Source organism: Equus asinus, chromosome 4 (assembly GCF_041296235.1).
Source record: "Equus asinus isolate D_3611 breed Donkey chromosome 4, EquAss-T2T_v2, whole genome shotgun sequence".
Classification (NCBI taxonomy): domain Eukaryota; kingdom Metazoa; phylum Chordata; class Mammalia; order Perissodactyla; family Equidae; genus Equus; species Equus asinus.
The window spans coordinates 37,134,615-37,157,467 of NC_091793.1; the positions used below are offsets into that span (position 1 = coordinate 37,134,615).

The window sequence follows — 22,853 nt, forward strand, 5'->3', positions numbered from 1 at the left end:
CCCAGAACTTACTCTTCTTGTAACTGGAAGTTTGTACCCTTTGACCAACGTTTCCCTATTTCCTCCACCCCCAGCCCCTGGTAAAACCACCACTCTACTCTTGGTTTCTGTGAGTTTGACTTTTTTAGATTCTACATATAAGTGAGATCCTACAGTATTTGTCTTTCTTTGTGTGACATTTCACTTAGCATAACGCCCTTGTAGGGAGGAAGACAATTCCTCTCCCCTCTAGGTCCTTCTGGCTGGTCTAAGAATTAAATTGACGTGAGACAGAATAACAGGAGAAAATCAAACAAAACTTTATGATGTGGACACATGGGAGAAACCCGGGAAAGCTGAGTAACTCACCAGAATGGCTGAATCCTGCCATCTTAAATACCCTCTTTAGCTGAAGACAAAGGAGGGTATTAGGGTAGTGGTTTGGGACTTCAAAGGGGAGGAAGGCAATTCACACGGAGATGGAAAAGCAAATGTTTGGTAGACAGACCTTTGATAAGAATGGGCTTAAGAATGTGGGACCCTCACAGTCTACCGATACCCAGAGTTATCTATGGTGATGGCTTGTTCTGGGGACAGGCCTTCTATCTTAAATTCTTTTAGGCAGTTAGGGGAAAGGTCAAAGTTTCTTTCAGAGTCTCTTGTCCTTAAAAATAATCAAGCCAAAGAGACACTTTGTGGGGTGGCCAATTCTGATCCCCCACACCCTCAAGGTCCATCTATGTTATTGCAAATGGCAAGATTTCCCTCATTCTCATGGCTGAATAATATTCCATTGTATATTTATGCTACATCTTTTTTATGCATTCATCCATCGATGGGCACTTAGGTTGTTTCTGTATCTTGGCTATTGTGAATAATGCGGCATGAACATGGGAGTGCAGATAATCTCTTAGAGATCTTGTTTTCATTTCCTTTGGAGATTTACCCAAAAGTGGCATTGGTGGATCAAATGATAGTTCTATTTTTACTGTTTTGAGGAATTTCTATACTGCTTTCCATAGAACCAATTTGTATTCCCACCAACAGTGCACAGTGGTTCCCTTTTTTCCACATCCTCTCCAACACTTCTCTCTTGTCTTCTTGATGATAGCCATTCTAAGGTGTGAGGTGATATCTCATTGTGGTTTTTATCTGCATTTCGCTGATAATTAGTGATGTTGAGCATCTTTTCATGTACTTTTTAGCCATTTGTATGTCTTTTTTAGAAAATGTCTTTTCAATTCCTCTGCTGACTTTTTGTTTTTCAAAGATTGGTACCTGAGCTAACATCTGTTGCCAATCTTCTTTTGTTTTTTCTTCTTCTTCTCTCCAAAGCCCCCCAGTACATAGTTGTATATTCTAGTTGTAAGTCTTTCTGGTTGTGCTATGTGGGACGCCGCCTCAGCATGGCCTGATGAGTGGTCCCATGTCCATGCCCAGGATTGGAACCAGTGAAACCCCGGGCTGCTGAAACAGAGCATGGAAACTTAACCACTTGGCCATGGGATTGGCCCCTCCTCTGCCCCTTTTTAAATGGGATTGTTCGTTTTTTTTTACTCTTGAGTTGTATGAGTTCTTTTTCTTCTTGGTGTGGAAGATTGGCCCTGAACTATCATCTGTTTCCAGTCTTCCTCTTTTTGTTTGAGGAAGACTGTTGCTGAGCTAACATCTGTGCCAGTCTTCCTCTATTTTCTATGTGGGGCACCACCACAGCATGGCTTGATGAGTGATGCATAGGTCTGTGAGCCCTGGGCTGCCACAGTGGAGCATGCAAACTTAACCACTGTGCCACCAGGCCAGCTTCTGTATGAGTTCTTTATATGTTTTGGATATTAACTCCTTATTTGACATATGATTTGCAAATATTTTCTCCCATTCCATAGGTTGCCTTTTCATTTTGTTGATTGTTTCTTTTGCCATGCAGCTTTTACATTTGATGTAGTTCCATTTATTAATTTTTTTTTGTTGTTGCTTGTGCTTTTGCTGTCAGATTCAAAAATCTGTTGCCAAGACCAATGTCAGGGAGCATTTTTCCTATGTTTTCTTCCAGGAGTTTTGCAGTTTCAGTTTTTATGTTTAAGTCTTTAATCTGTTTTGAGTTATTTTTTGTGAGTGACATAAGATAGGGGTCCAATTTCATTCTGCTGCATATGGATGTCCAGTTTTCCCAACACCATTTACTGAAAAGACTGTCTTTTCCCCATTTTGATATTCTTGTCTGTGTTGTCAAATATTAATTAAATGTGTATGAATGGGTTTATTTCTGGGCTCTTGATTCTGTTCTTTTGGTCTATGTGTCTGTTTTTCTGCCAGTACCAGACTGTTTTGATTACTATAGCTTTATAGTATAGTTTGAAATAAGGAACTATGATGCCTCCAGCGTTGTTCTTTCTCAGACACTTTCGTCCATGAATGTCTGCTGAATTTTTGTTGTTTTAATGGGTGGGTGTTGGGGGGATGAAAACAAGGAACGTCTTATGCTGCCATCACCCTTCTGTCATGTTCTTCTTTAATCTAAAATAATTCCTTTAACTCTTTTTTCTTTTATGACATATTTTTGAAGATATGTTTCTAGAACATCTTAAATCTAAGTTTTCCTCATAATTTTCTCATGGTTATATGAGTGATGTGTACATCCCATTACATCACATTAGGCTGTGCATATTATCCTTTTGTCCTACCATTGGTGAGGCAAAGTTTTAATATTTTGTTAAGGTGGTGTCTGCAGGTCTCTCCATTGTAGAGGTAACTTTCTCTCTTTATAGTGAAAAAATAATTGGTATTGTCAGGTGATGCTTTGAGGTGGAGTGAGTGTCTTATTCCCCAACAGATTTTCACCCAATGATTTTAACTTCTATTGATGATCCTTTTGGAATCAATTGTTACAGTGGTTGTATGTGGCAATTTTCTAATTGAACTATTCCTGCTGCATTTATTTGCTGACATCCTTTTTTAAAGAAGAGCTGTCCCTACATTGCCCCTTTTAATTTTTTGCGTTGTACTAGGGACTGGATTTCTTTTTTATTATTTTTCTTTTTTAAAAAAATTTTCTTCTTTCTGGTGCTCAAAGTCATACATTTTGCCAGTGGGAAACCTCAAAGTGGATCCTGTGTTCTTTTGATATGTCTCCATTATTCTTTGAGCAATTTCTTGCTTTCGTACAAGAAAATGTTCTAGAGACTTACCTTATGCTTTTTCTACCCCAGATCTGGAATCAGTCATTTTTCTAAGGATCCCTGGTTCCTTTTGGTAGGAAATAGTATTTAGAAACCAAGATCTGCGAGCCAGGAGTGCTCATTGCTATTGGGATGTCAACTAGCTCCTTTGAGTTAATAGAGCTAACTATATATATATATATATATATATATATATATATATACACACACACACATGAATATATATTATATATTATGTAATATAGAAATATGTAAAAATGAATCTAAATATAAAATGCATTTGTATATTTTTAAATATAAATATATTTATGTTTTTATATATTATATATAGTGATATAAATATTTTTATATAAAAATATATTTATGTAAAAAATATATATTTATATTGCAAGTTCTTTCTGATATCGCCAATTCAAAGTTCAACACTGTGCAACTCCAAAGTTCTACATTTCATTTTTGTATTTTCCATCTCCCACTTTGAGAACTCTGCTTCCCAACGATATCAATGTAACAACTCATTTGCTTTATCCTATCATATTAACAAAGTACTTTCAGAATTTTTAGACTAATACCACCATTAACAACAAACCTACTAAGTAAATTCAGAGTTTCTTTGCAGTTCATTTTGTCCTTAGAGTATATCACACATCAGAGAACTGTGTTCAAATTTACTTGAATTAATTCTATTTTTTGTATGGGTATGTTACCAATTTGATGTACGTTTAAGATCACTTGTTTGTATTTGCAGTCTGTGTAAAATTTCCTTTTTTTTCATTCTTTTATCCTTTTGCATTTTATTTTAAGCAGTTACATTGTTTCAAATACTGTTTCTCGAAAGACCTGCTTGGTGTAGGGCAAAGCAAATAATAATTAAAATATCTCTGTCATCATATATAAGTTGAAAAACTTGATAAAGTTTGATAATTGATAAATGAGGTCACTTAGAGTAATAACCTTGAGCATTCTTTGGTTTGAGAAGATTTGAATCAGAAATGTATTTCAAAATGTGTATGGCATTTATGTGACAGCTTTTCTTTAAGAAAACTAGCCAGTGATTCTCACTCAGTAGCTGTATTCTCTTCTTTAGTGGAGAAGTAGCGTCTATTTACTTATAGATTTACTAAATAGTTCATTCTCTATTGTCATCCATAAATCTTTGACAGCCAAACGATCCTCTGAGTTTTTATCAAGATATTGTTGGTAGACTTGAGCTCAAGTTTAAGTGGAACTAGTTATTCCTTTGCAATCTCTGGGTCTCCTTGATATTTTTCTCTGCTTCATTGAACTGCCATCCCAGCACAGATTATCACTTTGTTCTCCTGTCTTTTTCACTCTTGTATGCTGCTGCCAGACTAATATTCCCTAAATACTGCCTCTGTCATTCTTATTCAAGAACTTTACAATGGTTCCCTGTTGAGGACAATGGCATTAACTGACTCATCTGTGTTGGGCATTCAGAGTTTTCTTGCAATCTCATCCTTCTTATCTCTAGTGATTATAATCATGAGAGCCATCACTTAATTAGCATTTACAATACCCCAGGTACTGAGAGAATGGTACATTATTGTCTGCTCTGTGTTGCTATCTCCATGCAGATAAATTCCCTTTCCTTCACCATTAAAGAAACCTTATATCCTTTAATGATCATATGCTGGCATCTTTTCATCAATCAGTCACCATCCCATGGTGACTCTTGTGCATTAGCACAAATAATTAAACCTCAATAAAACAGATTTATTGTAGGGTTACTAGAGGTATCCTCACATACCTCCAAGGACAGAAACAAAATATTGCCAGATCTCTTGAGGACCAGAACTGAAAAATCAAGAATCAGTGCAATATTCTCCATCTCCCTGGGCCAGCATACCTTTATCCTTTTCTCCCTCATCTAGCTGCCTCTGTTTCCTGGACCGCCGTGATGGTCAGTCCCAATTGTACACCAGGGTCTCTCACTGTTTACAATCAACTGGCAATAATCTGTGTATTAGTTGCAAATCTTGAGAGAGGCTCTGAGTCTATCAGCCATAGCTAGAGGAGGGGAAGGTCTTCACTTTGTACCCAGAGCTCTTGCACGGACACGGGATGAAGCAGGTTTTAAAACTTTATGTGTAGGGAAAGTGAATGAAAGTGGGTTGGATCCTATTTATCACCATTCAAGATGATTTTACTTAAGATGAAATACAAAATCAAATATTTTTATAATTTGAAAATTCTTATGTCCTTAGGTATACTGTGGCAAATCTAAGAGAATTTGACAATAAAACTGCACTATAGTAGATTTGTATGAATTTTTATCTATTAATAAAAAAAGAATATGATAGAAGAAGCACTAATTTTACAAATAGATTGTTACTCTTTAATGTTTAGAAAAGGTTTCCTTTCTTGGACACAAACCTAATTTTAATGACAGTCTCCTCCTCCTCCTCTCTCTCTTCCTCCCCCACCCCTGCCTCCTCCTCCTCCGCCTCCTTCTTCTTCTTCAGTTTTGCAGACTCCAACTGATAGCAAAAATATATCTACCAAAGGTCCAGAGAAGCTAAAACAATCTAGAAGCATGGATTGTTTTACAGGTAATTAAAATTGGGATAACCTGTCTTTCCAAGAATTTTTAAAGAGAGTTTTTATGTTGCCCTTTTGGTAAAATGTTTGTTTGCTTTTTCAGAGTTAAGTATAATGAATAAAATAAGGAAGAATAAGCTATCCAAAGCGATTTACTTGATGCAGAAAGCTCTTCTAATGTTTGAGAAAGATGCAACCTCTACATCTTTACCTACCTTTTTGATGGTAACAACATATCATTCTTTCTTTTAGTCCTGGCATACAGCCTCTGTTAAAGTGAATGATTTATTTCCCTTTGCTAAATATAATGTGTAACCCTTAAGATTAGACTATGAACTTTTAGTTTCACCATATCTAATCCTGTCTTTGAGCAGTGGAACAGTTCTGAGCAGGGGAACTGATCTATATCTCCAGTCCTGACCTCTTCTGAAATGAGAGATCCTGTTTTGTAGAGACAACTTACTTGGGAAGCCAAATAAAATCAGAAGGATTCAAAATGTGGGAAACTATAGAATTTCAGTGACACTGTGCCAGCATAATGCATTTCTTACTACGGAATTAAAATACTTAAAGCCCATTGGCTAAAGTACCTTCTCTCAGATGGATGTTGCTAATTTATGGACCAATTACCTTGTTGTCTCACTCTGGCCTGGAAATTGTAGTCTTCTTGCTGATTCATTATATGTTGATTTAAGACCATTTAAAATTATGAGGTCTTTTTTATTTTTGCCCCTACGTGTCAGCCACAAAAGTTTGATTGTATTGGCTGAGTGAATGGCACGTGATGGGGTAGAGACTAATGCTACAAGTAGCTTGGCTGATACGGAAAAGAAATAAGTAGGTCAAAGCTGGGGGGAAGATAGAGAGTTTAAGAGAGAAAATGTAGCCTGTTCCTATGTTGAGGATGAAGAGCCAGAAAACAAGGAGAAATTGAAGATATGAGAGAGAGAGAGAGAGAGTTTAATACATGGAGTGGAGTCCTGTAGAAGAAGGAAGGCGATGAGATTGAAACAGATAGAGGGATTCATCTTCAACAGAGGTGAAGCTGCAGGGCAGACACCTCATCCTCTGATGAAGAAGGGAAGGAGGAGTGGACAGAAGTAGATTTAAGTAAGCCTGTCAGTGTGGAGGCAGAGAGTTGAGTTGATGCCTTTGTATCTTAATCATCTGATAAAGTAGGAGGCACAGATATCTGCCGGTGATGGAGGGTGAGGGTGTAGTAGTTGGACTGAGGAGAGAGAAGATGATTGGAGAGTGGAGACGAATGGATGAGGGAGGTGACTCCAAGTTAAGGACTGGCTAGCATTGTGAAGTTCTGGCTGAGGTTGAAGACCGTGAATTTTTAGGGGGCCCCATCTGTATGGTGGTATGACATTATCCTGGTGTGGTATTCTTAGTAGATGTGACAGCAGAGATTTGTATGGGGCTGGATTTTTAAAAATGAATGTATAGGTTAAAAGTTTGTCATAAAAAATGGGTGCATATTGAGGAGGAAAGGAAATGACACCATTTAAAGACTTGGTGGCTATGGAGATATCAAGAGACTGGACATCTCTGTGAGCTCAGTGACCAGAAAATCAGAGTCTGAGAGAGCTAGAAGGATAGGCATCTGAGGTCAGAAAGTAAAATATTGGAATTTAAGACTTTTGATATGTAGCACTTCCTGGTTGTCTGTCCATCACTTCATTCATTCAACAAATGTTTTTGAGCACCCATGATCCATTCAGCAAATATTTATTGCAAGTTGACTATGTGCCTGGTATTATGTTGAGTACAGGGGATAAAAACAAACAAAAATCGTTTATATATTCAACAAATATTGATGAGTTGCCTTCTCTTTGTGGTCCCTGCCTTCAAGATAAATCCAGTCTATGGGAACATAGACAAGTAAGTGGGTAATTATGGGTCAGTGTCATGGGTGTTTTAATTGCAAGAGTGCCAGAAGAATTCAGCAGTGGAATACCTAACCCAATAGTGGGGAATATTTAAGGAAATATCCAGAAAAAGTGACATGAAGTTGAATACTGAAAGACAGGCAGGAATAGCCAGAGAAAGAGGAAGTTAAAGGTTGGAAAGGACATTCCAGGCAGAGAGAACAGCATGTGCAAAGGTCCTGAGGCTAGAAAGGTCATAGAATACTTAGTATTCTATAGTCCTGGAGGTCATTCTGTGTGACAGAAGCTTAGATGCAATAGCAAAGAGGAGAGGAGGGTGTCAGGAGAGAGTGGATGAGCCCAGAGAGAAAGTAGAGTCTAGTTCATAGGAAGTCTAAGGATTTTGGATGGACAGATGCTATCAATGTTCAAAGTGAGGAAGTCTGTCCTGGGAGTATTAGGGAAGATCCTTATTATATATGAATTTCCAGCATTTAACTGAAGGAGTTTGATGGTGGTGTTGGGTAGTCTCAGCAGACAAGACTAGGTGGTGTCTGATCTTTGTTGGAAGACTTGTCGGGTGTGTTCAGATCCATTTTCTCAGCAGATTCTTCCGTGGCCACGTGCTACTGTCCAGTGCTTGGAGGACATAGTACTTCAGGCCTGTTTCTATGGCAAACAAAACTTATCTTTCCTTTAGAACTGTTTCTCTTAGGACTGATCTCCTGGCCTCTCAGAGCCTGGAGAGAGTAAAACTGCCGGAATTTTCTCTTTTGTTTTCTTATGACTCAATCTTGTCTTTATATTGTCATAATATGCCTGTTCCCCTGTTATGTCTCTATCTTCCTACCATGAGAAGGGGGACCCCGCTGGAGATGTGGGAAGGCTGAAGTTTTCGTCTTCTCCTCTTTGTGTATCTTTTCCTTTTATTTCTTAAGTGAAACTATTTTAACTTAGGAAAAATTATAAGTATAATGTCCTCTTAGGACAGACTCGTGAGATGAATTTAGAGGCTCTACTTTTTATGAGGGGTCCTCCTGAAGGATTTTCACCAACTAGAAACATGTTGAATATTTGTTTCGAAGTCTTGAAATCTACTACGGCCACCTCTGCTCTCAGTGGTAGTTTTTTATCCAAGTGTTAAGGCTTAATGATCAGTCCTCAGAGGAGTCTCGTAAACAGCGATGTTATGGCTCAAATAATTGCCAAACTTTCTTCCCTTAAAGAAGATAAATAAATTTCTTTCCCTTGGCAATCATTTTCTACTGGGGTGTATTACAGAATGTTTTACATTATCATGATCTTGTAACAAAATTATCCCCAAATCAGTAAGTGATGAGTCTCTTGATACCACAAAAAGGATTGAAAAGCCTGGGTCTTTTCAGAACTCTTAAATAATTCATACCCTGTTCTAGTTTTGCAAAAGTTTCCTGACCTTGTGGAGCTGGATCATCTCATCAGATGTCTGTTTTATCCAAAATCAATTAAGAGTGGACCAAATTGTTGCCACGATTGAGGGACAAACTTTTGAAAATAACCTATTAGGTTTCCAAATGAGACATCTGGCTTTTTTCTTGATTATGAGGATTTCTTTTTCCTGTTTTCCTGTCTTGGTTATTTGACTTCTAGAAGTCCATATTGACTTTTTGCATGTTCTATCACAGATTTTCTTTAATGGATTTCACCTTGAGCCAATCTGAGACTTCCCTGATCTTCTAATTCTGATCAAATAGAGAAGTCATCATGTGGCTTATGATCACAGCTCTTAGTCCACTTCAGAGTTTACCAGTTGAACACTCAGCATCTTTGCAGATGGGATTGCTCATAGGGAAGAGGCAGCAATAACCCCAAGTGCTATGGCTTACAAGGGCAGGGTGCTATACTGTTCTTTTCTGTCCAGCATCCGTTTCCCCTTTCAAACATCACCTTTTGAGGAATTTCTTCTTCCCCACCAGAGATAATCAGGTGGGACTCTTCAGGGCCTTTCTTCTCTGCTAGCCAAGAGGAGGACTAGTGATGCAAGCTAGTCCAATTGGTTGCTCACTCCTTGGAATCTGAATCTTGAGCAGATAAAAAAGACTAAAACTAGTTGGCATTCATTCATTTATTCCAGTGCCTGTGTCCTGATCCAATGATTAGAGTTGTGTTCTGTAGACTGTCCTACCTCTCTGGACCTGCTCTGGTCAAGTCTGGTTTTCCTATTGCTTGTGTTGCAAAGAACCCCAACTGATGCATTTAGGTTTCTTGTATTAGTATTTGTTGAAACTTAAACAAATCGGTAGTTGAGATGATCTCAGCAGTTCCAAATTCCAGTAATAGTGCTTCAACTCTAAGCATAGGAGCATTATGGGTTAGCGGATTATTTTTTATAATTGACACAGAATCTAATTTTATAGTCTTATTTTGGAGCTAGAACTAATGGAGGCCACTGGAAGTTCTAATAACTCCTAGCTTTAATATCTCCTGAATTTACGTCTTGGTGTCCCCTGAATACCACTCTATTAACTGTATTAGCAGTAATTGGATTACCAAGTGTAATTATTTTTCCTATTTTATAGCATTTTAGTCAAGTGAATTGTATTTGCTTTTTCGGGGAAGATTATGTGCGAACTAATTTTTTTCAGAGATTTTCTTAGCTCTGTTTAGTTGTTCCGCGCTGAAGTCTTCCTCATAAAGAGCCAGCCCTTTCTGATTCTTTCCCCTCCCATGACGTCATGTTTTGACCCGGAGACTTCAAACTACTGGCAGCAGATTTTAGCATAGTTACATTTTCGGTTTTTTCCTTTTAAACATTCTAAGGGTATTGCATGGGAAACTTCATCTAGGTTGCCTTTCTAAGCTTCTTTTAACTTAGCTTTGTGTTAAGACATTATAGCATGGTGGTTAGGAGTATAAAGGTCTTGAATGAGAGTTTGATTCTGTCACTGACTAGCTGTGTGACCTGGGTCAGGTGACTCATGCTCTTTTAAGTTTGAATGTCTTCATCTGTAAAATGCAGGATCTTGGAAGACTCCATGAAATGACGCATATGAAATGCTTAGGGCTTGGCACAGAGTAAGCAGTCAATACATGTTAGCCATTATTATTGTTATTATTATTATTATTACTATCCCTACTCTATTTTCCACTTTAAGCACTCTGGAACGTTCTGTTTTGTCATATCAGAACCATCTTTTGTTGCTTTAGGTCTGTTTTTCTCTATCAAAATACACGTTTCTATCTGTGTTTTCTCTTAGATTGATCTTATAAATTGTATATTTTATTGTCAGCAATATTTCTTCCCAGGATTCTTGGATATGACTTAATCTACTTTTCGTCTTCTTCTGAAATATGCATAACAGAGTTGAGAACTCAGAACATACCTCAAGGACGTCTACTAGATGAGTAGTAAATACGGTGCTTCATCATTCCAGTCTTATGACAGTTGTTTACATATGTCCTAATCATGCCCTTCTAGATTGCATTATGTCTTTCCGTAAGTGTTTTGCTGCACTGTGGGTGTTCGGCCATCATCAAATGTATTTAATGTCAATCTGTCCTCATAAGCATGGAGTAACTTCTGAAAAGAGGCGGGTCTCAGTTTCTCTAATGGAAACTACAGAAAGAGAGATTTACATTTGGATAATAGTACTTTGGACTTCAGTACTGTTGTTTTTTGGCACGTTGCAGCACAAACCACCATTGAAAGAACACTCAGAACTTTCCTCCCTTGTGAATTGGTGTAGAAGCCCCTTCCATTGAGATTCCTTGGCTGATTCTTTCCATGTGATAGATAAAGTCTCTTTTCTTCTTTCAAGGTTAGTGAGCCCTTCTAATTTGCCAGCCGTTGTGCGAGGCAGTGGAAGAAGGTTAAGATGTAGTTATTTTCCGTTATCTGATATGTCATGGAAAACCCACTTCTTCTTGACCTCCGATTAGGGATGGGTTGTCTAGATTTTGCAGTTGCAATACTTTGGTCTTCTAGAGCATTCTTGTTATAGGCGACATTTATGTCCATGTTGATAACGCTTTCTCTTTCACAACTGAGTAGAGCTGGTTTCATTGGAATTTTTCTTTCATGATTTTTTGGGACTTCTTTTCTGGTGGTACTTTCTCCTTTCTACCTGGGGACTCCCCTTTAAAAAAGCCCCAATTGTTTCCTTATAAATGGAATCTTATTAGCAGCTCAGTGATTTGGCTCACTAAGTTGCCGTTTTAATTTCTAACTAGCATTATGGTTTACCTTGAGTCCTATTATAGAATTTATCTGATTTACCTAAATCAAGAACTTTGTTTTGGGCTTTTCTTTTGTTACCCTTTACTTAAAACTTTAATGTCTTTATTAAGGTATTTCAAGTCAGGCCATGGGATCTGAGTGAGGGTGTCTGAAGTTAACACTGATTAAGATTCAACCAGAACATTTTAAGCAGGCTATCTTAAAGTGCATTATAGTAAAGATCATTGTCCTCTGTCACATTTTCATGTGTCTCTCATTCAAAACACACTGATTGAACCTAAAGAGATAAATAACGCACTGTCTTTGCCACCAAGGCACTCATTATTTAGAGAATGTGGACAGTCATGTACACAGATGCCGTATTGTAAAATACCTGCTAAAATAAAGATTGTATGAGATGGAGGGAATGAGTACTTACATGTATGGGACTTGGAAGAAGTAGAGGAGGTGATGTTTGACTGGGTCTTGAAGCACAGAGGGTGTAAGAACCTCGTGGAAGAGGAACCTATATGGGCAAAGACTTGGAGGCATCAAAGAGCATAGCATTATCAGGGAACAAGTAACATTCCTTCTTTTGTGCTTTTGGAGATTAGGTTGAATAGGGAGGTAGCTATGGGAGAAAAACGAGTTGAGAGGGAGATGAGCCTAGAAGTATAGTTATGATCAGAATAAAAACGGCTGTGGAGGAGTTTGCACGTTAACAAGTATTGGAGGAGCCATTGAAGGGCTGGAAGACTGGAGGTTGAAGAGCCTAGAGACTAAGAGAAAGAGGAGACTGATTTACTCATCTAAATCAGTGGTTCCCAGTCCTTGCTGTACTTCAGAATTATCCTTGGCATTTGTTAATAATACAGATGTTTAAGTCCCTCCCCTGGAGATTTTTAGTAGGTTTGGAGTGGGGATGAGCCATCTTAATTTTTTTTTTTTTGCTGAGGAAGAGTTGCGTGAGCTAACATCTGTTGCCAGTCTTCCTCTATTTTGTATGTGAGTTGCTGCCACAGCATGGCTGCCAGTGAGTGGTGTAGGTTCATGCCTGGGAACCGAACCTGGGCTGCCAAAGCGGAGCTCACTGAACTTAACCATTAGGCCACAGGGCTGGCCCCCACATCTTAATTTTTAAATAAACTCCACAGAGCATACTGATCAATGGCTAAGTTTGAGAAATGTCTGTGATAGCCCAAGAGAGAAAACAGGAAGTTTTAAAAAATCTCAGTTGGGTTCATGGATATGTAGAGAGAAGCTGGTAGAGTCAAGTCAGATGATGCTGTGTCCAGCTACTTCAACGGAGCAGAAACTACTGAAGCAAATTTTGGGAATAAACGTAGAATGCCCAGGGCAGTTGGCTAGTCAACTGAGATGGGATCAAAGGCAGTCCGCGTTAATTTCAGGGCCGGTGAGTCTGTGCCACTGGTGTATTTTCCAGACTCCATACATAATCCAGAGGAGGGAAGTCTCCAAACTTTCAAGGCCTTGGTCCCCTTCTCCCGTGTTGCATCATTTTTCCTTAGGCTGATTTTACCTGTTCTTATGCAAGCTGAAATATCTTGGTTCCCACAGCCTGTGATGCAAATGAAGGCACATTAACATTTAATTGTCAAAATGTAATAGCTTTTGTCTCCCTTCTGTTCAAGTAGGAATTTCTTCCCTCAAATTTTCCCACAGATATCTGGGGAATTTACTTCCTTCTTTCAACTCTGGCCTCTTCTCCATCAAGCTCCCCCCTGTTGTTGCCTTTCAAGGGAGCCTGGCTCTGCAGGCACGTCTGTTCTCTCAGGGAGCCAAAGCTGGGCTAGCGTCTGTGGCAGAGGAGGGACAGATGAAGGAGCCTCTGTCCATCCCTACTGGTCGTGTCCTCCAAGCTGAACTGGCACTGCTGCCTTGACTCTCTCAGTCTTTTATGACACACCTCCTTCAACATCTGACCTTTACCCTTTTCCCAAACATTTTCTCCGTTTTTTTTCTCAGTTTGGTTGAATGAGTGAAAAAGTGGAGATGATGGAACATAACAGATGCCATCCTGTCTCCTTGACTGATTGGCTGATTCATTCATCAGTGATTCAATGGTTACACTACACACTGTGTGTATATAAATTAGCTTTTGACCTAAGGTCTTTGGCACATAGACTCTAGAAACATGATTGCCGTGTAATATCACCTTTCTCATCTGAGGGAACGATTGTCCTATGCAGATGGCTGAGAGTCTTTCTTGTTTTTTGAGATCGGCACCTGAACTAACATCTGTCGCCAATCTTTTTTCTTCTCCTCCCCAAACCACCCCAGTGCATAGTTCTATATTCTAGTTGCAGGTCCTTCTAGTTGTGGCTTGTGGGGCGCCACCTCAGCATGGCTTGATGAGTGGTGCCATATCCACGCCCAGGATCAAACCAGCGAAACCCTGGGCTGGTGAAGTAGAGTGCACGAACTTAACCATTCGGCCACAGGGCCGGCCCCCAGATGGCTGAGATTCCTTTTTTTTTTTTTTGAGGAAGATTAGCCCTGAGCTAACATCTGCTGCCAATCCTCCTCTTTTTGCTGAGGAAGACTGGCCCTGAGCTAACGTCCATGCCCATCTTCCTCTACTTTATATGTGGGACACCTGCCACAGCATGGCTTGCCAAGCAGTGCCATGTCTGGACCTGGGATCCAAACCGGTGAACCCTGGGCTGCCAAAGTGGAACGTGTGCACTTAACGGCTACACCACAGGCCTGGCCCCTTGACTTGTTTCTTTTTTTAGATTCCACATATAAGTCTTACCATGCAGTACTTCTCTTTCTCTGTTTGGCTTATTTCACTTAGCAAAATGCCCTCGAGGTCATCTATGTTGTCCCAAATGGCAAGATTTCTTTCTTTTTTGAGGCTGAATAATATTCCGTAACATTTTCTTTATCTATTCACCCATTGAGGGACACTTAGGTTGTTTCCATATCTTGGCTGTTGTGAATAATGCTGCATGAACATAGGAGTGCAGATATCTCTTCAAGATAATGATTTCATTTCCTTAGGATAAACATTCAGAAGTGGGATTGCTGGATCATATGGTAGTTCTATTTTTAATTTTTTGAGGAACCTTCATACTGTTTTCCATATTGGCTTTACCAGTTTACATTCTCACCAACAGAGTAAAAAGGTCCCTTTTCTCTGCATCCTCACCAACATTTGTCTTTTTGATAATGGACATCCTATCAGGTGTGAGGTGATGTCTTATTATGGTTTTGATTTGCATTTCCCTGATGATGAGTGACGTTGAGCATCTTTTCATGTACCTGTTGGCCATTTGTATGTCTTCTTTGGAAAAGTGTCTATTCAGGTTCTTTGCCCATTTTTAAATCGAGTTATTTGTTTTTTTGCTGTTGAGTTGTAAGCGTTCCTTATATATTTTGGATATTAAGCCCTTATAGGGCATATGGTTTGCAAATATTTTCTCCCATTCTGTAGGTTGCCTTTTCATTTTGTTGATGGTTTCCTTTACTGTGCGGAAGCTTTTAGTTTCATGTAGTCCCACTTGTTTAATTTTGCTTTTGTTGCCTGTATTTTGCTGTCAGATCTAAAAAATTGTTGTCAAGACCAATATCAAGGAGGTCTTCCTTTATGTGTTCCTCTAGGAATTTTATGATTTCAGGTCTTATGTTTAGGTCTTTAATCCATTTTGAATTGATTTTTGTGTGTAGTGTAAGATTGAAGGTCCAATTTCATTCTTTTGCATATGGATATAGTTTTCCCAACACTATTTATTGAAGAGACTATCCTTTCCCCATTGGTTATTCTTGAGGACTTGTTGAAAATTGGTTGACTGTGTATATGTGGGCTTATTTCTGGGCTCTCTATGCTGTTCTATGTTTCTTTTTTCTTTTTCTAATACCATAATTTTTGATTACTATAGCTTTGTTGTATAGTTTGAGATCAGGGAACGTGGTGTCTCTAGCTTTGCTCTTCGTGCTCAAGATTGCTTTAACTATTTGCAGTCTTTCTGGTTCTATATGAATTCTTAAGATTGCCTTTTCTATTTCTGTGAGAAATGCCATTGGAATTTTGATAGGGATTGCCTTGAACTTGTAGATCACTTTAACAACGTTAATTCTTCCAGTCCATGAGCACAGCATATTTTTCCATTTATTTGTGTCCTCTTTGATATCTTTCAACAATGTTTTATAGTTTTCAGTGTACAGAGCTTATCCCTCCTTTGTTAAATTTATTCCTAACTATTTTACTGTTTTTGATCCTATTATAAATGCGATTTATTCTTAATTTCTTTTTTGGATAGTTTGTTGTTAGTATACAGCTGTATAACTGATTTCTGTATGTGGATTTTGGGTCCTGCAACTTTACTGAATTAATTTATCACTTCTAACAGGTTTTTTTGGGGGGTGGGTGGTGAGGAAGATTGGCTCTGAGCTAACATCTGTGGCAATCTTCCTCTATTTTGTATGTGAGATGCTGTCACAGCAAGGCTTGATGAGTGGTTGTAGGTCTGTGCCCAGGATCAGAACCTGTGAACCCTGGACCACTGAAGTGGAACGTGTGAACTTAACCACTATGCCACTGGGCTCGCCCCAGTTCTAACAGTTTTTTGGTGGAGTCCTTAGGGTTTTCTATATATAAGATCATATCATCTGCAAACAGAGAAAATTTTACTTCTTCCTTTCTGATTTTGATTCTTTTAAATTTTTTTCTTTTCTGATTGCTCTGGCCAGGATATCCAGTACCATACTGCACAGGAGTGGTGAGAGTAGGCACTCTTGTCTTGTTCCTAAGCATAGAGGAAATGCTTTCAACCTTTCACCACTGCATGTGCTGTTAGTTGTGGGTTTGTCATATACGGCCTTTATTATGTTGAGGTATGTTCCTTCTATATCCAATTTGTTGAGAGGTTTTTATCGTGAAAGGATGTTGAATTTTGTCAGATTCTTTTGTCTGCATCTATTGAAATGATCATATTATTTTTATGGTTCATTTTGTTAGTGTGGTGTATCACATTTATTGATTTGTATCACATTTATGTTGAACCATCCTTGTATCCCAGGAATAAATCTTGCTTGATCATGGCGTATGATCCTTTTAATATACTGTTGAATTTGGTTTGTTAATATTTTGTTGACAATTTTTGCATTTATGTTCGTCAGGGTTATTGATCTGTAGTTTTCTTTTTTTGTAGTGTCTTTTTTACGCTTTGGTATCAGGATAATGCTGGCCTCATAAAATCAATTTGGAAGTGTCCCCTTCTCTTTATTTTTTTGAAAGAGTTTGAGAAGGCTTGGTGTTAATTCTTCTTTAAATTTGTGGTGGAATTCACCAGGGAAGTCATCTGGCCCTGGGCTTTTCTTTATTGAGAGGTTTTTGATTATTGATTCATCTTCATACTTGTTATTGATCTGTTTGTATTTTTTATTTCTTCATGATTCAGTATTGATAAGTTGTATGTTTCTAGGACTTTATCTATTTATTTTAGGTTATCCACTTTTTTGGTGTATAATTGTTCATAGTAGTCTCTTATGATCCTTTGTATTTCTGTGATATCAGTAATAATGTCTCCTCTTTCATTTCTGATTTTGTTTATCTGAATCTTCTCTCTTTTTTTAGTCTAGCTAAATGTTAGTCAATTTTGTTCGTCTTTTCAAAAAACTAGCTCTTATTTTAGTTGATCTTTTGTATTATCTTTCTGATCTCTATTTCATTTATTTCCCCTCTGATTTTTGTTATTTCCTTCCTTTTATTAATTTCAGACTTAGTTTTTGTTCTTTTCCTTGTTCTTTGAGATGTAAAGTTATATTGTTTATTTGAGGTTTTTCTTTTTCTTAATGTAGGCATTTCACTATAAACTTCTTTCTTAGAATTGCTTTTGGTGCATCCCATAAGTTTTGGTATGTTGTGCTTCCATTTTCCTTTGTCTTAAGATGTTTTTTGATTTCTCTTTTGATTTTGTTTTCTTTATAAAAAAATTAATAAAGAGTGTTAAAAATGTTCAAATATGTTTTTGGCCACTGAGCCTGTAATCACATCTTTTCTCATTTGATTAAGGATAGATTAAATTATATTCATATACTTCCTAGTATTAAATTATACTTGTATTCCTGGGAGAGAGACAATATAATTACAGTGCATTATTCCTTTAATATGTTGCTAGAGTCAGCATGTAGGTATTTTATTTAAGATGTTTGCATTTATATATATTTTATATATATATATATGTGTGTTTCTAGGTGTATTCATTTTTCAGGTTTTGTTATCAAGGTTATAATAATTTTGTAAAATTATTTGAGAAGCTATCTATCTTTCTCTGTAGTTAGAAATTTTTCAAATGGCATAGGAATTATCAGTTCCTTGAGATTTGAAATTTTTTTGTAAATGAAATCAGCTGAGCTTGACACTTTTGTGGGAAGTATTTTTTTTGGATATCTGTCTCAGTTTCCTCCATTGTTATTCCTGTGTTCAAGTTTTCTGCTTCTTGAGGAGGTTTGCTGATTTTGTATTTTCATCCCAAATGGTCAATGATGTTGTGCATCTTTTTATGTGCTTATTTGCCGTTTGTGTACCTTCTTTGGAGAAAAGTCTGTTCAAATCCTTTGTCTATTTTTTTTTTCATGAGGAAGATTGTCCCTGAGCTAACGTCTGTGCCAGTCTTCCTCTATTCTGTATGTAGGTTGCTGCCACAGCATGGCTTGATGTGTGGTGTAGGCCTGTGCCTGGGATCTGAACCCAGAAACCTTGGGCTGCCAAAGCAGAGCATGTGAACGCAACCACTATGCCACTGGGCTGGCCCCCCCTTGTCCATTTCTTAATGGGGTTATGTGTCTTTTTATTATTGACTTATAACAATTCTTTATGTATTCTGCATACAAGTCCCTTGTCAGATATATGATTTGCAAATATTTTCTCCCATTCTATGTGTTGTCTTTTCACTTTCTTCCTTTTTTTTTTTGAGGTAGATTAGCCCTGACCTAACATCTGCTGCCAATCCTCCTCTTTTTGCTGAGGAAGACTGGCCCTGAGCTCACATCTGTGTCCATCTTCCTCTACTTTATATGTGGAACGCCTGCCACAGCATGGCTTGACAAGCAGTGTGTAGGTCCACACCCAGGATCTGAATCAGCGAACCCTGGGCTGCTAAAGCAGAATGTGCAAACTGTCTTTTCACTTTCTTTTTTTTTTTTTGAAGATTGGCACCTGAGCTAACATCTGTTGCCAATCTTTTTTTCCTTTGTTTTATTTTTCTTCTTCTTCTCCCGAAAGCTCCTCAGTATGTAGTTGTACATTCTAGTTGTGAGTGCTTCTGGTTGTGCCATGTGGGACGCTGCCCCAGCATGGCCTGATGAGCGGTGCCATGTCTGCACCCAGGATCCGAACTGGCAAAACACCAGGCTGCTGAAGTGGAGCACGTGAACCCAACCACTCAGCCATGGGGCTGGCCCCTCTTTTCACCTTCTTGATGATATCATTGGAAGTTTTAGATTTTGATGAAGTTCAATTTATCTACTTTTTCTTTTGTTGATGTGCTGTTGGTGTTGTATCTAAGAAACCATTGCCTAACCCAAGGTCGTGAAGATTTAATCCTATGTTTTCTTCTAAGAATTTTATAATTTTTGCTGTTACGTTTGGGTCTATAACTCATTTTGAGTTAATATTTGTAAATGGTGTCACTTAGGGGTCCAACTTCATTCTTTTGCCTGTGAATGTCTAATTGTCCCAGCACCATTTGTTGGACAGACTATTCTTTCTCTATCATTCATTTAATTTTAATCTTTATGTGGGTTTTTGCGTTAGAGCTCAATTAGAGAATCTTTACCTTTTAATTTAATTTAAAAGAGGAGTTTTACCCATTTAAATGTGTTATTATTGCTGATATATTAAGCCTGCCTTTGAAATATTATTTAGATCTTCTGATTTGTATGTTTCTTTTGTTTTATGTATTATCACTCTATATATAACCTTTTCAAAAGATGATTGCTTTTCCTTCAGGTTTATAGAATAAGTGTTTTTGTGTATTTTATTTCTTCTTACTGATAGTAAGAAATCCAATAATGTTCATTTCATAAACCACATATGCCAATAGTCTCATTACTTGAGAGTCACATTTCAGGTTGCAGTAAAGGTAGGTGTATATTCATCAGTATAAATGCAGATGATTGTGTTATGGACTTTTCAAGGACAATGAAATATGATGGCAGATATTCAGAGGGTTTGATTTGAAAATGAAATGCCTCATATTGATGTGTGATAGTAATGATAAACATATTAAACATACAAATATGATGCCATTGCCTTATTTAATAGCTATTTTTTTACTTAGCCTTATTTAGTAGCTATTTTTTACTTCTATAAAATCATTCATTGCCTGAAATGTGTATACCACTGAGGCTCAGAAAACTACATGTAGCAAGATTATGTTTAACCTCACCAGAACTCTACAAATATAAATGAAGTTCACATTCTTTGAATGTCTTTTTCTACTTTCACACTTTATTACAGGAAGCTTATTCTTTAATTGAGAAGATTGAAGCAGAACAAAATGCCCTATATTCATATCAAAAATATCTGGAAAGTTCGAAAAGAAAGATAAGCAGAATTCCTCCTCCACCTATCGTGCTATCCCGAACTCATTGTTCTGTGACACTGAAACCTGCTCCATTTGCTTCAGATGTTAAGGTATGTTGTCCGTTATGATCTTTACCTCAAGCAAAGCAACAGAAGTGCTTTTGTAACTTAATGACTGATACTTTTATTGCTTTTGGGTCTTGAATAATCTTATTTATAAGCACAGACACTGGGATTAGTATTCTAATGTCTTAGTTATACTTCCTGCGTGATCCTTTGCTCTTTACGCTATTTCCCTTTCTGCTCCATATAACCTTGCTGTCTACAAGTAGATAGCAAGGAGAAATGATAGAGAAACAGTTCTCTCTAAGTATCTTTGTCACCATGGCAAAGTCACATACTGACATACTAATGCTCAAGATAGAGAAGGTCTCAATTGAAGTGGAATCAGACATTTCAAGAGGCTAGAAGTTACTCTCACAGCCAATGATGGAGATGAGGAAATTTGGGGGTGGTGAATTCAGTGCCTCTTTCCTCATTTCTTCCAAGTAAATGGGGATTCTTTTAAAGCAAACAAATGATTATGTTATGTTATAAATCTTTATGTGTTTACTGAAGAATAAGCTCTTTCTCCCATCCCAATGCCTGGGAACTTGACCTAAATATTATGTAACTTGAGGTTTAGTTTCCTCACAAGCATTTGGTTCCACCTTTTATATTTTAAATATTATGTTTTTCTCTTTTGTATGATCAACATGCTCTTTGATGTTTATAAAAAGTAAAGTTTTATCTTTGATTCTCTTTAGGATGTTCTGCTTGAATTTACATCAACTTGGTATAGTGGAAAGGGCACAAGATTTAAAGTCAGGCAGATACAGGTTTAAAATTCTAGCTCCACCCCTTACTATGACCTTAGGAAATCTAAAGATACTTCCTGAGGTGTTTTCTTGTTTTTATTTGTTTGTTTGTTTACTGTGAAAGCTAAATGAGATAATACATAACATTCTTGGCATATTAACTGATGTCCCTTCATCTCTTGTATTAACATATGTAGTAAAGTTTGCTAAAAACAGTTAATGACATTATAGACTGGAATTACATTATTTAATGATTAGTTTTCATAAATCTTGTCCAGTAAGCATTATTGAGTGTGTCTTATGTGTTAAGCTCTGTACAAGGTAATTGAGGAATAAAAATCAACACAAAGCATGGTCTCATTCTTTGAGGAGCTTCAGACTAATGGGAGAAATACGTCAGTGAGAAGTCATACCACCTTCGTAATGCTTTATAATTGGAGGAATAGAGGCAGCATCCATCTTGCACCCAGGCTGTGCTATAATAAATGCATTATTGCAATTGCTAGCAGTTTTAAAATTCCACTTTGGATTTTTTTTGGATCTGTTTAAGGCTAAGGATTCACTTACTTTGGAAATTCAGTACAGAGCTAAGACTAGATGATTTACCAAGAGTTTTTGTTTATTTTTATTCAAACGTTTTGGCTTATTTAACTCAAATCTTATTTTTTATGTATTTCAATTCAGTGACTTGTTTATTTCATGGAAACAGCAAGGGAGTAGAAATAGGGAGAAATGAGTCTCATGCTTCACCTATGGGTGTAGGACTTGTCACTTAGCACAACCTATGAAGTTTGTGAATATTATACATTAGTGGAGCTGTGGGCTCCGGCACATTATTACCTTCGGTTACCTGCGCATCAGCACTAGATGGTGCTATGGGCTTCAATAAGTTTTCAGGTTTGAGCATTCGGCCATCTTTTGTTTTATCAAAATCTCTTGTGAAGGCGTTTGTTTCATTAAAATCTGTTTTAATAGTTGAAAATGCTGCTGTTATTTATAAACGTTCACTTCTCAAGTTACTGGTGAATTGTTCTTGGTGTTTTCACTCTTGTGTGGGTTCTAATTACACAGCGCTTCTTACAGTTACACAAACCAAGGCGTTTTCATCTGTGGCACCAAATAAAAATATAAAGCCTAATTATAAAAATGCTTTTAGAGAGAATTTTTACCCTGCAAATTCCAGTTTATATATAGAGCTTAACTTACAGCAATAATGATCTAAGTCATGTAGCACAGTCTTTCTGCCTTTTTTTTTCCTCTGAAAATTGGTACTCTTTTTGCATGGAAAGTCAAGGAGAGTTAGTTTCTGAATTTTTTCTGAGACTCATCTGGTTTTTTTCCCCCTGGCTGCCAGCTTCCCAGTTCCTTCAAAGCTCTCTTTGTCATTAGGGTTCTCCTGCCTTTCTCTAGTGCTCCTTAATCACCTGAAATATTTTCTTTGGAGACCAAAAGGTTTGGACACCTGCACCAGAAATTCTAACTCATTAAGGCTAAGCAGACTTGGGTATATGCAATTTAAAAAAATAGTTGATTCTGTATAGACTGTATTTTAGAAAGTGATTCTGCTGCACAGTCAGGGTTGAGAACTAACTACTCACGCAGACAAGAGCCATTAGAATTTTGCTGTAGGCCTGGAGGAAGAAAAAGCAGGCTAAGCTATAA

At 37.5% G+C, this 22,853-nt stretch overlaps 1 protein-coding gene across 14 annotated transcripts in view; it reads left to right on the forward strand.

Moving 5' to 3' along the window:
- Positions 1-22,853, forward strand: part of CFAP54 (cilia and flagella associated protein 54) — a 308,554-nt gene that overhangs the window by 55,526 nt on the left and 230,175 nt on the right. For all 14 annotated transcript variants that reach the window (XR_011502650.1, XM_070507105.1, XM_070507102.1 and 11 more), the window contains 3 exons: positions 5,639-5,725; positions 5,818-5,939; positions 20,269-20,445. Coding sequence is in view for 13 of the 14 variants with exons in the window: in XM_070507105.1 (XP_070363206.1) it covers positions 5,639-5,725; positions 5,818-5,939; positions 20,269-20,445 (386 nt within the window). In the remaining variant the exon portion in view is untranslated. The remainder of the gene's footprint in view (positions 1-5,638; positions 5,726-5,817; positions 5,940-20,268; positions 20,446-22,853) is intronic.